Raw genomic sequence first — 15,539 nt, forward strand, 5'->3', positions numbered from 1 at the left:
ATTACACAAGTTGTAAGCTACTACTAACAAGGAAAGGAACCCAACTGTCCGGTTCCGATTTGATTTGTTTTTATATATGTTATAGTGTAGTCTAAAATAACGGACACGTATTTTTTTTTAGCTGCCCAAACTCAACCTATTGGGAGAAATTGTCCTCCAAAGTACTAAAATGTTACTAAATCTTCTAACTCCTATAGAAAGTGATGCTCGAGCAACTTGCTAGTTAATGGCTTGTTTGAGTATATGTTTGAGAACAGGAAAAAATAATGTACAAGTGTTTTGTTATATCTGCTTAAACTCAAGTTTTCCTAAAAAAACACCCGTCTTTATGCGTGTAACTTTAGCGATAAGATATTATAAAACTTCGAATGTCGATTTTTTTAGGAAAAAATGAGTTTAAACAAATATAACAAAACACGTGCTCATTATTTTTTGTTGCTTTCAAACATATACTCAAACCAGCCATTAACTAGCAAGTTGCTGGAGCATCACTTTCTGTAGGAGTTAGAAGATTTAATAACTTTTTAGTACTTTGGAGGACAATTTCTCCCAATAGGTTGAGTTTGGGCACCTAAAAAAAATTACGTGTCCGATATTTAAGACTACTCTATAACATATATAAATATGAATCAAATCGGAACCGGACAGTTGGGTGCCTTTCCTTGTAAGTTTAATGTTAGGTCTTATAAAAAATCGATGAATCCAATAGAACTAATGTCTTTGTGGGATTATAGTTACATCGAAGTCCGCGTCATTAAAGCTGTAAACAGCGTTATAGCCTAGCTGTCGAAAGCGCTTTCTGGCGATAAGCGAACAGTGGAAGAACGACACGCAGAACAGCAGTCTCCGGTACTTAGGTGTGGCCTCGTCAAACTTGTCCTCGTTCATGTTTGCAAACAGGCGAACCATATTGCCTTTTAGACCCTGGAAAGAACATTATCATGAGACCACTGGCAAGTAGATACAGTTAACGATGTGAGAAACTTATGTATACCTATATTCTTTGATACCTTCAGTTTGATCACTCAATCCTGAGGATTTTCATAATTAGCCCTGTGCCTTGATCACGTGCCTATCTAGGAAAGTTATCTATAATATTATTTCCGCGGCGCCGCGTAATCCTGGCCGCGCAGTGAGCCGAGCCACTCACACGCCAAAAGTCAGCTAGGAACACGCACCTGTGGAGGTTCAGTCGTCATCTTAATGCTCCTCTGCAGCACGTGCAACGGGAACTTATCGTCGGGCATGGAGGAAAGCCACAGGCGGAATCTTGGGTGGATCTTGGGGTTGTCCAGACCTCGCAGCGACCCGAGCCACTCACACGCCAAGTGACAGTTAGCGAGGAATACCCAACCGCCTTCCCTCATGCCGTGGGCTAACATCCTGCAAAGGAACGGATTACTTAAATCCCTGCATAATTATTTCAATTAGAAATGTACTGAATTCTGTTTACAACTAAAAAAAAACAACGTAGTGTAACAAGAACTTAATGACAACTGGTAACAAAAGACTACCTGGCGGCAGTTGGCGCTTGACCCTGGCCCAAACTGAGCGATTGAAATTTGTCAAACATTTTTATTTCCGTAGCGAGCTGAATGAGTGCGGCCGTGGGGTCTACGCCTGGAGACAACACGAAGAGCAACGTTGTCTTAAACGATGACTCCTCCCAGGATTGCTGTAATAAAATAGGATATGAATCTGTATTATACTGCATTAATCCCCTCATCCGCTGTTACTCTATTAAAAGATAACGCTCCAGAGTGTTGTGGAGATTTTCATTTTGAACGTGTTTGTACCTCCGATGTAGTAAAGGCGTTTAATTCGGTTAATGTCAAAAAAACGAATGACCTCTGGGGAGTCTCTGTCCATGCTGTCAAATCCTTAGTAGAAATTATAGCGCCTGACTTAGTAATTATATTTAACAACAGTGTTGATTGCGGCGAGTTTCCTGATTTAATGAAACATAGTAAAATAACTCCTTTATTTAAATCGGGTAGCAACTCTGACCCCACTAACTTTAGACCGATATCTGTGCTACCAACGTTCAGTAAGATTTTTGAAAAATTAATTCTTTCTCAATTAATACGACATTTTAACGTCAATAATTTAATGCATAATAAGCAGTTTGGTTTTACACGGGGTCGCTCGACAACCGATGCTGGTGTTGAGCTAATTAAGCATATCTTCGATGCCTGGGAGGAGTCACGAGATGCTATAGGTATCTTCTGTGATTTGTCTAAGGCCTTCGACTGCGTTTGTCATGAAACATTAATCAGGAAACTACACTATTATGGAGTTAGAGGAGCGGCACTGGATTTACTTAAGTCCTACTTAAATGGTAGAATACATAGGGTCGATGTGAATGGACAGCGATCACCGGGGTCATTGGTCTCTATGGGTGTACCACAGGGGTCAATATTGGGACCTTTCCTGTTCCTTATCTACATAAATGACTTGCCATTCCTTGTAAAGACCCACCATGATATAGTATTGTTTGCAGACGACACTTCACTTATTTTCAAAGTCAAACGACAGCAACAAGCTTACAATGATGTAAACGATGCTATTTCAAAAGTAGTAAATTGGTTCAATGTTAATAATTTATTGTTAAATGAGAATAAGACTAAATGTATTAAGTTTGTCACTAGTAATGTAAGGCATGTAAAAACAAGTGTCATTGTGAAGGATGAGGAATTGGAATTAGTTGATAGTACAGTTTTTCTTGGTATAACTTTAGATTCTAAACTCCAGTGGGGTCCCCATATTGCTACTCTTTCGAATAGACTGAGTTCTGCAGCTTTTGCAGTAAGCAAAATCCGTCAGTTAACTGATGTCAAAACAGCTCGATTAGTATATTTTAGTTACTTCCATAGCATTATGTCATATGGTATTTTACTGTGGGGTGGTGCTTCAGATATAAATACCATTTTTGTTCTGCAGAAGAGGGCTATTCGAGCAATATATAAAATGAACCATAGAGACTCACTGAGAGATAAATTTAAGGAAATTGACATCATGACAGTGCACTGTCAATACATTTATGAGAATATTCTGTATGTGCATAAAAATATTGCCGATTTTAAGAAAAATTGTGACATTCATAATATTAATACTAGAAATAAACATAAGTTCGCCGTGCCCTTCACTCGGCTCCATAAAATTAAAAAATCATTCATGGGTAATTGTGTGAGATTTTATAATAAACTTCCAAACCATATTACTGAGTTACCAATTAATAAATTTAAGAATCATGTAAAGCGTAAACTTATTTCTAAAGCTTATTATACCACACAAGACTACATGAATGATAAAACAACGTGGGATTAATTGTGATTCGAAATGATTAATTATTTATTATATTTGAATAATGATGATGAAATGGATATTCCAATGCATGTATTTCCTTTGTTGTTTTTATTATATTTGTTTGACATTTAGAATTTATTCTAGAAACAATCTAGACTAGTATTTTTTATAAATTTTTTTTTTGCATGACTATATTTTGTGAAAGTTTTAGTATTAAATTTGATCTATGAATTATATTCATTAGTATTATATATGGAATAATATTTACAACATCAATAAATTGCTCTGATAATTAGATTAAGATAATTATATGTAATACTGTCTTACTATTCATAAGTGCTTGTTGCTAGGCCTACATGAATAAAGTATATTTGAATTGAATTGAATTGAATCTTAGAAGGGCGACTTCATTGCATAAATAACACCGATAGTTGAAATCAATGATGTGTTTGTTTGGCATCGCTGTAGTAAACCACAGTTATTTCAAAGAAGCAGTTATAGAGGTCATATACTTTTCTCTCTCAAAAAAAGAAATCTAAACGGGACTATTTAAAGAAAACAGCAGAAGATGTACTGTCACTTTTAATATTTTATACCTTAATATCCAGAACAGGTGGTTCTACATAGCGCGGTCCCAGCACATTGACGATGAAAGTAGTAATACAAGCAGACACGCGGTCTACCCGTAGTGAACGAATCCAGAGAATACGTTGGAAGTCGTTCATTGCGTCGTTCCAATCACCTGACAAAATATATATAGCCTTAGTTGTGATAGGTGCGTATTCATCACTTCATCAGTAAATGAGAAAAGAAAACAATTTAAAAAAAATTGCGTCGGGCAGTATAGAGCCTTCTTCGAGTCTGTGTATGTTGTCTGGTAGCCCCACTTTCTGTTTTGTTTCTTTTTTTAAATGAATATTTAGTACTCAATATAAGTAGACTCCATTGTTTAACTTTCAAAAAAAAATCACTACTACAGTTTGACAATACAAGCCAATTATTTTATGAAGACACATAGGTACCTAAGAGCGGCTGAGTCTCGGGCTCAGGGTGTAAGTACCACTCCTTCCACTCTTTGGTGAATACCTCGAAGGACTCGATGACGCCGTGGAAGCCTGGCAACTTATCCATCTCGGTTAAGTTGTCCCAGCAATCATCTGGTAGCCAATCTGAAAGGATACCCTATTGAAAATCTAATGTTGGTAATGCAGAATCTGAGTAGTACGCAATATATTACTTTTATCGTGTGAACGTGCGGGAGCGGAACACAGGCTATATTGGCAACAATAATGGTGTCGCGCCAAGCCTTAAAGCCAAGTCCGGAAAGATTCAGTTTTAAATAACACAACGTGCAAAAGCTCAAAAAGTCTTACTAGTAGGATTGTCTGGCTGCTCGGAGCGGTCCAGCACGACGCCACCTTTCAGCAAAAACAGGTACTCGTTGTAATTCATCTTTCCCGATTGGAACAGGATACGTGAAACGATGTGGAAAGAGAGCAGCAGCTTGTGCCGCTCAAAGAGGGCTCGACACGTATTTCTGAGGATTTACAGGGATTTAGAAAGGGAAGGCAGATTTCTTCTACATTGGAAGAAATCTGCCGATGAAGATTTTTAAAATTGACTTTGACTTTTGAGGCGTAGAGAAATCGCCGCCAGGTTGCTTCGATATACTCGTACCTGTAGTACCTAATAATATCTAATGGCAACTGTACGTGTACAGTCAGCATCAATCCCCACAGAACTGGTAATACCTAGGCTGCCTCTTTTGTATTCCGTGGCCATCCCGAATAACTATTCCAAATAGAGATAAATCTCTCACGCTCAAAAGTATATCTTTTACATATTTAAAGTTCTACAATATATAGAAACATCACTTTTCGTTAAGCTGTTACAGAATGGTATACTTTTGACGCGTTATTTGATCCCCTGTTTGTGATGCTGAATGTACACAATTAATAATTCATCTGCAGTCTTGGCCTCTAACTTGTACGACTTCTTTTAGGTCCTAATTTAAACGGAGAATTTCCGTGCTGATATTTTTTGTTAACTACCTAAGTATGCAGATAGTATTTTTCACATAGCTTGCATACGGTTTTAGCTATCACCGAACCCAAGTTATGTAAAAAATATATAGGTAGGTAGTAAACAAGAATTTATCAGCGTTTTTTCGTACTGTCATTTATGCTTGACGATCTTATTTTTGCAATATGTTTTGGAAGGAGGATGGACGATGATAACTAGGAACCTACTCAAATAGTAAATAAGCAACTTACTTATACACAGAATAGGTGTGGAACTCATTAAGGTTGTTAATACGTTCCTCCAGCTCCGAGTTCTTGGCGCTGCGGTCGATGGAGTAGTTGAAAAGGTCGGTGTAGGCGTCAAGAGAAAACTGGTACATAGGGTCGATGCGGGATAGGTCGTTTAGCGCGAAGAACAGCACGGACGCACGTACTGCCACTGGCACGTAACCCTGCGGATACAGTTATTAAAAATAGTATTACTATAGTTATTTGTGTTAGTATTTAATTAATAAGAGGTGAGTTGTTGTCTTTTGTACTATATTTTGATCTGCTGAGATAATTACCTAACTTTGTTTAATTATTTAGGTTTTATAGTTGAAAAAGCATTATTTTAATTGACTCGTAGAAAAATATTGTATACAGTAGTGATATAATCAAGCTTTACACGCTTGTATCTTACTTAGGCCAGTCAGCAAGCTTGGCGTCCTAAACACGGTAGTCGACTGAAAGCTTTGTATAGAATACAATATCATTCGAAATTATCACTTGATGTCAATTTCACCAGAATGAATGAGAAAACAACTCAAAATTTGCTTCAAATTAGTTTGCCACACCTTTGGATAAAATGCAATTATCTCATGAGTTTTTGAAGAAGAAAGAGAGCCTTTAAGAGCTGCTAAAAGTACTTTTCATCACACTTGCTCGAAAAAGATCATATTTCATGCAGGTGTACTGAAGGACAAAGGCCTATTTTGTTCCCGCGGGAGTTATGGATTGTGAAAAAAAAAGTTTGAACTCCCTAGGGAGCTATAGCTTTTTTTTAAATTATGTCACTTATTCAAACAAACTAAGTAATATAAATGAGAACGAGCGCGAAAACGTATTAGACACGATACGAATAAAATTGCAAAGTAAATTAGCAGTAGCAAATAAAAAGTGCACTATCTTCTGGAATAAGGCGCTATATTTTTATTACGTTTACTAGAGCGCTGGATATTTCCAGAAAAAGCCTGATATTTTAGTGATCCATTTTCATTATTCGTGAAAAGGTACAGTCAGCAATACTATTCGCTTAGCACCAGTGCATACAAACTTCTATGCTGTGAATAGTTAAACAAGAGGTAGAGCTCGTGGAGATATCTACTCATAAGTTTGAGCACTTCGTATAAAAGAAAATTTTTATACACGAACCTGTCTGGCCGTATCGATTTCCTTCTCAGTGACCTGCGAAGTAATAAGCGCCTCCTTCACCTCCAATGAGGTCCGCTGCGATGTTTGCAGCGTCACAAACAGTTCTTCGTTCTCCAAGAGAGGCACTTGGGACTCGTACATGATGCGAAGAAGGTCGTTCTCCAGGTCCACCTAAGTTACATGATTGGGAGAGTCGGTCATTGACAGCGTAATGTGTGCTGAAACTGTGGATTAAGTTACCATCAAATATATCGGAGCGGCCAAGGTGTTCACAAATATCTGAACAAAGCCTCTATTGTCAAGACGTTAGAGTGCATGTTCAGATGTTTTAGAGCACCTTGGCCGGTCCGATATATCTGATGGCGACTGTACTGTGCAATCTAACTAGGCATTATGCCATACCATGCAGCCACGGTAATATTTCAATGCTATTTTTCAACGACTTTTATAATTTATCAGTAATACATGTAAACTCACAAGGATCTTCTTATTATTGGCAATGGTGGTGACGAGATTGTCCTTCATAATCTCGAGCTGCGGGCGCTCCTTCCGCACCACAATACTTAACAGCTGTGACGTCAACCCTTGCTCTTTTACGGCAAAGTTCACCATCGTCGTCTTCGTGAGGGTTTCAGGGGTATAAGTCGGGTTACCTCAAAGGAAGAATAATTTTTCTAAGTTAGGATTTAGAAACGTCATTTATCTCGACCAATTAAGAATAAACTTAATACAGTTGCTCTAAAAGTGCTACTGTACGAAGCTGTTTAGCGATCGCAAAGTTTGTTTTTGCGAAGTAGTACTTTTTACTTTTCCTCCTTTTTTAAATTTATTTCTGACCGTAATCCATACGTCCACAGCACAGAGTTTGGATACCCAAAAAGTTTATATATTTTTTTTATATCTCCATTACACATTTATTACGTCCAAAAAATATTATTACATGATATAAATTAAATATTGACATAACATTACGATATTTCACTAAAACATTTTTTTAAATTATTGTCTGAATGAAATTATCATTGCCACTGGCTGTCGTTAACAGAAAAAATATTAAAAAGTAAAACCGGCGCCCGCTATCTTCAGGATTTTTTGTCTTAAAATTTAGTTGTATCAAAATAATTCGACTTAAATTGCAACTGTGAGAGTGTTTTTGTGTGAAATGAGTTGTGTTTATTTTTTGAAATGTAAATCATCATTGAACGTATGGTGCTGAATTAACAATATCATTCAAGTTCAATGGAAAATTCGTAACTGTAAGATCTGTAAGTGTAACCCATATTTGTATATTGCGATTTTTTCGCAAATATATTAAAAAACGTCATACAATGTACGTGTGCAAGTGTCATTACTCATTATTTACTTATCCCGTGTCTTTTATTCGCCTAATAATAACACACTTTGCACACTTGCATTGAAATGTACTATTCCACATGCTGAGTTTCATTTGCATTGCTAGTTTACAATCAGCAGAATGCGATTCTAGCTAAAAAAAATGAAAATAGTTAATTATGTGAAGTTGATGACGGACAAGTAGAATGAAACATCTAAATTAGACCCCGCTATCGGAGGTGCAAAATGGTAGCTGTCAATTTCGAGCCATTCTTAGGGATGGGTGAAAATTATTTTGAAATACTTGCTACATGTCGATAATTACGAGTATAGCTATATGTCGATAATTTTTCTTTGCCATAATGATAGTCTAAGACTTTAATTAAACGTGTTATTAAATAATCAATATAAGTAGGACATACGTCCTGGATTTTCTCCTGATGGGATAATATTCCAACATATAATGTGTACACTGCAAATTGCACAGTAAATTTTTTCTTTGGTTTTTTGGAGTTCAAGGTGTTCTGCAAGAAGTGACTCCATTTTCTATTATATAAAATATTTTAAACGAATGAAATATGCTCGTAAACACAGCTAAATAATCGAAGATATTGTTGTAAGATGACATTGACTATCTATTAACGTAAATAAGTGGCCAGTATTAACCTCCATTGAAATAGTTTATCCCAAGAGCGTTCATGCACTGCCCTGCAACTCGAAACATAAGAAAAGTAAAATAGCAACAATAGCGTTTTTGTTGTACAGTCGAGTTCATAAATATGTGTACATTCTTTCACCTTATTGCAATGGATTAAGGTGAAGAAATGTATACATATTTATGAACTCGACTGTACTAATAATGGTTTATACTCGTATTTCTAACGTCAATGATTATCATGGATCCCAAAAAAACATGTTAAATTGTAGTCAAATAAATGGTACTTATACATAAAAAAAACTAATTGTTCAGAAAAATCAAGTATCGATATCGACATCATAAATGTTTTTACCTATCCCTAAGGACTTGACAGCTACCATTTTTCACCTCTGATAGCGGGGTCTCTGAATACTTGCTCCATATACGAACGTTCCCGTGAAAATATGATGGTAAATCATTATTGCAATAATTAAACTCAAACTTGCGTGATAAAGTGCTAAATATTATTCTCATAAAATAGCGCTTGATAATGATAATCTCAAATCTAAATAGTGTGTGATGGTGGTAGATACGAATCCCTGGTGCTTTGTGAGACCTATTCGCACTTGTCCGATTTAATTTGAACTTGGGTACCTAGGCTATTTAAAGCTGTACACTAAGTTTTGTTTTCATATTTGGGGATGTTTATTTGACGACCTGTCTGGCGTCGTGGGTAGGTAGTGACCCTGCCTATGAAGACGAGGGTTCAAATCCTGGTAAGGGCGAATGAATATTCGTGTGATGAGCACGGATGTTTGTTCCTGAGTCATGGGTGTTTTCTATGTATTTACGTTGTTATAAATATTTATACATTATTTATATATCGATGTCTAAGTACCCACAACACAAGACTAATTGAGCTTACCGCATGTAGGCGTCAATTTGTGTAATAAAGTAATGTCCTACAATCTTTATTATTTATTTATGTATTTTATATTATTCCTACAAAGAATCACGAGCATTCATTTCATAACCGTCATACAAAGTCTATAAAACTGATAACGAATAAGATAATAATAATTCAAAAACATTTTCTAGCTAATCTTAGAATAGGTTTATTTTGCGATTATTTTCGCAAATGCATTAAAAAACATCATTCAATGAACGTGCGCAAGTGTCATTATTTACTTGTCCAGTGTCTTTTATTGGCCTTATAATCACTTCACACTTTGCACACTTGCATTGAAATATACTATTCCACATGCTGAGTAATTTCACGCTAGTAAAAAATCAGCAGAATGCGATTCTATCTAAAAAATGAAAATGGAAATGGTATATGAAGTTGATGATGGGCAAGTGGAATGAAATATCTTAATACTTGCACTATTTTACGATAATCTTTCTTTCTTTCTCAAAATTAATGAAACAACTTTAAATAAAATGGCCCACCTGCCTATCTACCTAAAGAACGCTGGAGTAAGGTAGGTACCGACCTAAGTACCTTACCCCAGCGATTCTTATCCATCTCGCTCGGCTGCCCGAAAACTGATATCTAATAATCTAAGCTACCTATTACGCTTTACTACATTTGACTTCACGAATCGATGTAAACCTAAAAAACTTACCCAATTTAGTAGTCAAGTACAATTTGAACTTGTCATGGTAGGACACCATTTTCTCGTTGAACTTGATTACCAAAGAGTTGCCGATCTTGATGATGGCCTTATCTAAAATGGGTGCTATAGACGGATCTAATATTTCGCCTACGCCTTGTACTATGACCGGTTTGCCTTCGGTTAGGCAAGTCTCCATTACTTTCAAGTAATTTGGTTGGCCAAAATCCACGATCTAAAACAAAAGTCGATTTATGTTAGATTTTTTAAGTATGTCGTGAGCGAAGATAGAAAATACTTAAAGAATCCTCGAACTTGTAATGTCTACGATTACCTGTATATCATTTTTTTTCTTCAAGCCTAGAGATCCATATGAGTGCTTGCCCCTGTGGGTCAACTGCCAGTGGCCATCTTGTAGCACGCACTACTATGATGCCGTTTTCTGCACTGAAGTTGTCCTCTATTCGACAAAATAAAAGTGACATAAGTAAGTATTACTAATTCGTAAATGTACAAATAACATGCACACGTTCAGGTACCTGGCAGTCCCATGGTGTTCCATTCCCGTAGTGTGGCATCGTCCAACAAGAAGTATTTCATGGTCATATCCATTGTCACCGGTAACTGTTCGTTGTATACCTACAAAAAAGTTGTGTACCTATATGTAAATACACCGCACCAACAAAAACCATTTAGGTACAAGTATTTTTCTCTGGACAAGGGAGCTTGAGCATTTTTAACTGAGGAACCCCCTCCACAAAACAGCTCGCCTTCACATAAAACATAATGTAGAAAAGAATATAAGTACCTCCATGAACCAGTCGTTCATAAGAGCCTCGCGGTATTCAGACACGAAGGGTCCCAGGTAAGCCACGAAGCCAGTAGCTATGAGACAGTCCCCGGGCAGATTATCAAACTCCTTATCTAAACGTTCTACGGTCAGCTCCCAGCGCTCTTTCTCGCCTGTATCAAAAAGATAATACTATAACAAGCTGTTCTGTCTTTAAGAAATCATTGTAATTAAGAATTTTTTTGTCAAACTGGTACAGAAAAAAGCATTTGCTCTCATTTACCGGCAATTTTATCAAGGCTTATGGAGGCTAAGAAGAGAAGACACACACTTCTCACAATACACTTACCTGATAAGCCAGTAATGAGTGCCTCAGCTCTCTCCAGCTTGAGGAGCAGCTGCCTTGACTTCTCCTCAAGTTCTTCTTTCTGTTTCAACTTCTCGTCGTACTCCGCCTGGAGTCGCGCCAGCATTTCGCTCAGTTCCCGCAGCTTAGCGCGAGCCTCAGCGAGAATCTGCTGTTTCATGCGCAAGGACTCCAGAGCCTCCTCTAGACGTTCCTTCTTTGGTTTTACAATTCTGTTAACAGCAGGAGAAGTAGAAGGATATGAAAGATTACCGCTTATTCCACGCCACTCTTTAGGAGGGTTAGTTTGAAAAATATACTACCTAATGTAGAGCAGTAGGCATGACTTCGTTAGAAGTAGTATTATTAGAAGATATTTGAAAAACATTAGCACTTACTTGTATACTTTTCCATACTTCTCAATCGCTCTCACCCACAAACACAGCGACTTGGCAGCAGCTGAAACTGTGCCCACGATCTCTGGATCGAAGTCAGGCTTGATTGTGTAGGTGCCTATCTTCTTTAGGGTCTTATCTGAGATGTTGTCTTTGTCAAACTCTCGGAGACGGTCCAGGAAATATTGATCTCCCAGTTGCCGTTTTGCTTCGGCCCAGGTAGGCTCTTTCTAAGTATTGAATATTTTCGTTATAAAGGTTATGATCTACTTAGTGAGAAATGTTTGTTATAGGGAATAATATAATGGAATACGTCTCCCACGATTACCTGCAGAAGTATGAGCACAGCCTCCATCACCATTTCGACTTTCTGTGGCGGTTTTGCGTAAGACTTTACTTCTGTGATGTCTTTCTTATTTAGAGCATCCAAGGCCTACAAAATATCATGCAAATCAAAGGCGTATAAAACGAAATACATATATGTATGATTCGAAAAGAAAAACAAATACATTATTGACTTCATTTTGAAGATATGTTTTGAAATGAAAGTACCATCTTTAATAATCATGATTATGACCTCGCGTTCATGGCACTCATCAGCCGCACACGGCAGCTTAGGCGATAATTTGCAGTCTTCTCTATGTATTCTTAAGTAATATTCCCGCCGACCGGCTGGAATCGGGCCGCGCAGGAGCGGCATTTCACAATGTTTATACATATGTATGGCAGACGCGATGGGGTCCGTCTGGAGCCGTCCGCGTCCGCTTTTTTTAGATCACAATACAGTTGCCAAAAAATGTATTAGCAATCTTGAGGTCATGCCATGTCACTTCAGCGAGTCGAATCCTGAGTTTTTGAATTTCGCACGATAGGAAAAAAAAAATCACGAACATAAGGTCTCAAATGCACTTTAAAAAGTTATAATATTTTTTGCACAGAAACTAAAAATATGAAAAGTATTTCTAAAAATGAGCAATAAGTACTATGTTTGAGGGAATTCAGCGATTACTTTATTATTATTATAAAACACAAAAAAACAAATTCAAAAATATGTTATCCGCAGTCTACAACACAGCACGCACATCCATCTAGCTCACGCTTATGCTCAGTGAGAGTGAGAAGAACACGAAGCTACAGGGCCTTAAGTATAAGTAGAACAGTAACCTTGACGGCTTCCTCCAGAGCGGGCATAGCGCTAGCCAGATCTCTCATGGCCGCCTCGGCGAGCTTCTTGCATTGGACCTCTTCTTCTTGCGTTTTCTTACTGCGAGCAGCCACGCTACGCTGTTGCTCGTCTGCGTTGCGTTGCTGCACGTTGATCACCCCCATGTATTCTATACATTGCTCTGTATATTCCGCGACTTGCACCTATATAGAGAAACAGAAAGCGTCTCGATCATTTCACAGTCTCTCTTGACAGATTGACTGTAACTGGTCGTCAACATTGACAACAAACCTTAGCCACAGCAAGTTCTTCTGACATCAGTCCAACAAGTTTCGTGGTTTCCTCGACTTTTCCTAAACCGTTTCTTAGCTTGTTCGCTTGTAAGGCAATCTCATGGCGTTTCATCTTCAGCATTCTGTCAATAAATTAAGTATAACATACTCATAATATACTTACATATATTACCAGGTACTACTTAAATTGAACCACATGAATTATATGTGACAAAGAATTTTAGACATCTACAATAAAGGCCCTTATTTCAGGGCCATCCAGGTTTACAACAAACTGCCCAACAAAATTAGAAACATAGAAAATTTAAAGTCATTCATATCAAATTTAAAATTATTTTTAATGGAGAAGGCATACTATTCCGTCCAAGAGTTCATGGAAGATAACTTTATTTTGTAACTACTAATGATATTCCCTTATTGCATATTATATATCATTAATTAACACCTTGTGTACTGAAATGTTAATTTAGGTACGACTATTTAATTCTTAGTTGAAATAAGTTTAGACAATGTTGTTTATATTTAATTAAGAACATTACATGATATAGACTAGTGCTACCGTTCAGAAACTAGAATACCTAGATGTAAGATTATAACAAGTATTATGTACCATGGTTTCGCAATAAAGATTTCTATTCTATTCTTTAATAATTCTAAAAAAAAATTGTCCAAATGTCAATCGTTTGGAAAAACATAGCACAAGCTGCGATGCCTCATCTCGTGGTTCTTCTTTACCGAGCCCACGGAAAAAATGAATTAACAACATGCTCTTTTGTAAATCACTCTCACAACTCCGAAACTGATATAACTCACTCTTTGTATCCCGCCACGAGCTCCAAATAATTAGTTGGAGTCACGTAGTTGGTGCGTCGTGTCTCATTATACATCTTGATCGAGTAGCGGCCCACGGATGAGTGGATCAGTGACATGATAGACGCTACACTAGCTCGAAGACCATCCTCGCGGCTCTCCACTAATGATTCCTTCCGGCGGATCTGTATATCAAATGACGGAAACAGTGTTAATTCCATTTACGATAGATTGCAAAAAGCCTGCAAGAATGAAAATACAGTGATACTTAGCCAATTCTTCTCAACTTCCTTACTAGCTTGAGCTTAGTTAAAGCATAAGCAACATGAACACGAAGAACATGAACATGATGTTATAAGAAAAAAACACATCTAACCCTTGGTCCAGTGATGGAAGCGAGCAACTCCACTCCTTCCAAGAATTTGTAAGCGACCTCGAGAAGCGCCTCGCGGGGCCACTCCAGGAACCAGTTGGTAGTGGTAGCATTAATGAGCGCCGGATACTGGCGGATGCGATTTCTGTACAAAATAAGTGCAAAACTTTAGCTATATTCGTGTATTATAGCGCTTTTAACACATTCACTGCCAGCGCCAGCTACGCGCTACGACTATAGATATATAAGTCTCATAACACTATTTTTCCCGTTTGTAGCAAAAACAGCCTACGAACAGAGAACCCGCCTGGTGGGTAGCTGGCACTGAATGTGTTAACAAGTCTAATCCTTCTCTAGTTGCTTCTCGTAGACGCTGAGATAAGAAAAGGACGTCTGGCAAGAGAATTGATGGAATATTCAAGGTGTTCGCCAAACTTAGACAAAGATGCGACTAAGTTACCTTATGGTGTTCATCACTAACTTCCACGTCCTGGTGACATCTATCAGCTATCGAATATAAACAATTATACCTAAATTCTTCTCCTATTGGACTGAAGCACAGAACAATTCGCATATTCGCGCGCACTCGGTCCACCAGGAACAAATAAACCGCCTCATTCGTCTGCATTATATTGGCGTTCTTCATTGGCTTCTCTAATGCTTGTTTTATCTATATTAAAAAAAATTAAAAATGATAATTTATAAAAGGTCGGACCCCTACTACTAGAGACAGAAAGCGAGAAAGAATCAAGAGAGCTCAAAAATACGTAGGTCTACGAATTTATTTTATTAATTTAAGGTCCCTCTTTGGAGATTTGTAGCCCCACTGAACACTTACGTCTTCGAACTCATCCGGTTTGAATAAGTTAGTGACTTCCCCACTGCTTAGCAGGTTGTTGACTATTTCAGTGAAAGTTTCATCCGCAATCTGCGTGTCCGAAAATATGAAGGTGGTTTTTTTTTGCGTCCACTCCCGTTGCAGTGTAGAGGGTCTGTGCAAGAAAAAATAAGTTTTCTGTTCTCATGTCAGAAAAAAACTTATACC

At 37.5% G+C, this 15,539-nt stretch overlaps 1 protein-coding gene across 1 annotated transcript in view; it reads right to left on the reverse strand.

Annotated features, from left to right (window-relative positions):
- The window catches only part of LOC133515551 (dynein axonemal heavy chain 2-like), a 104,131-nt gene that overhangs the window by 14,223 nt on the left and 74,369 nt on the right, over positions 1-15,539 (reverse strand). Inside the window, 24 exon segments of the mRNA XM_061848107.1 lie at positions 739-924; positions 1,179-1,383; positions 1,515-1,675; positions 3,903-4,048; positions 4,329-4,475; positions 4,680-4,843; positions 5,580-5,779; positions 6,741-6,911; positions 7,218-7,393; positions 10,335-10,557; positions 10,657-10,671; positions 10,673-10,782; positions 10,862-10,961; positions 11,131-11,285; positions 11,462-11,691; positions 11,857-12,083; positions 12,182-12,286; positions 13,018-13,221; positions 13,310-13,433; positions 14,125-14,306; positions 14,498-14,639; positions 15,025-15,164; positions 15,333-15,455; positions 15,457-15,486. Coding sequence (XP_061704091.1) covers positions 739-924; positions 1,179-1,383; positions 1,515-1,675; positions 3,903-4,048; positions 4,329-4,475; positions 4,680-4,843; positions 5,580-5,779; positions 6,741-6,911; positions 7,218-7,393; positions 10,335-10,557; positions 10,657-10,671; positions 10,673-10,782; positions 10,862-10,961; positions 11,131-11,285; positions 11,462-11,691; positions 11,857-12,083; positions 12,182-12,286; positions 13,018-13,221; positions 13,310-13,433; positions 14,125-14,306; positions 14,498-14,639; positions 15,025-15,164; positions 15,333-15,455; positions 15,457-15,486 — 3,666 coding nt within the window.

Source organism: Cydia pomonella, chromosome 2 (assembly GCF_033807575.1).
Source record: "Cydia pomonella isolate Wapato2018A chromosome 2, ilCydPomo1, whole genome shotgun sequence".
Lineage (NCBI taxonomy): Eukaryota > Metazoa > Arthropoda > Insecta > Lepidoptera > Tortricidae > Cydia > Cydia pomonella.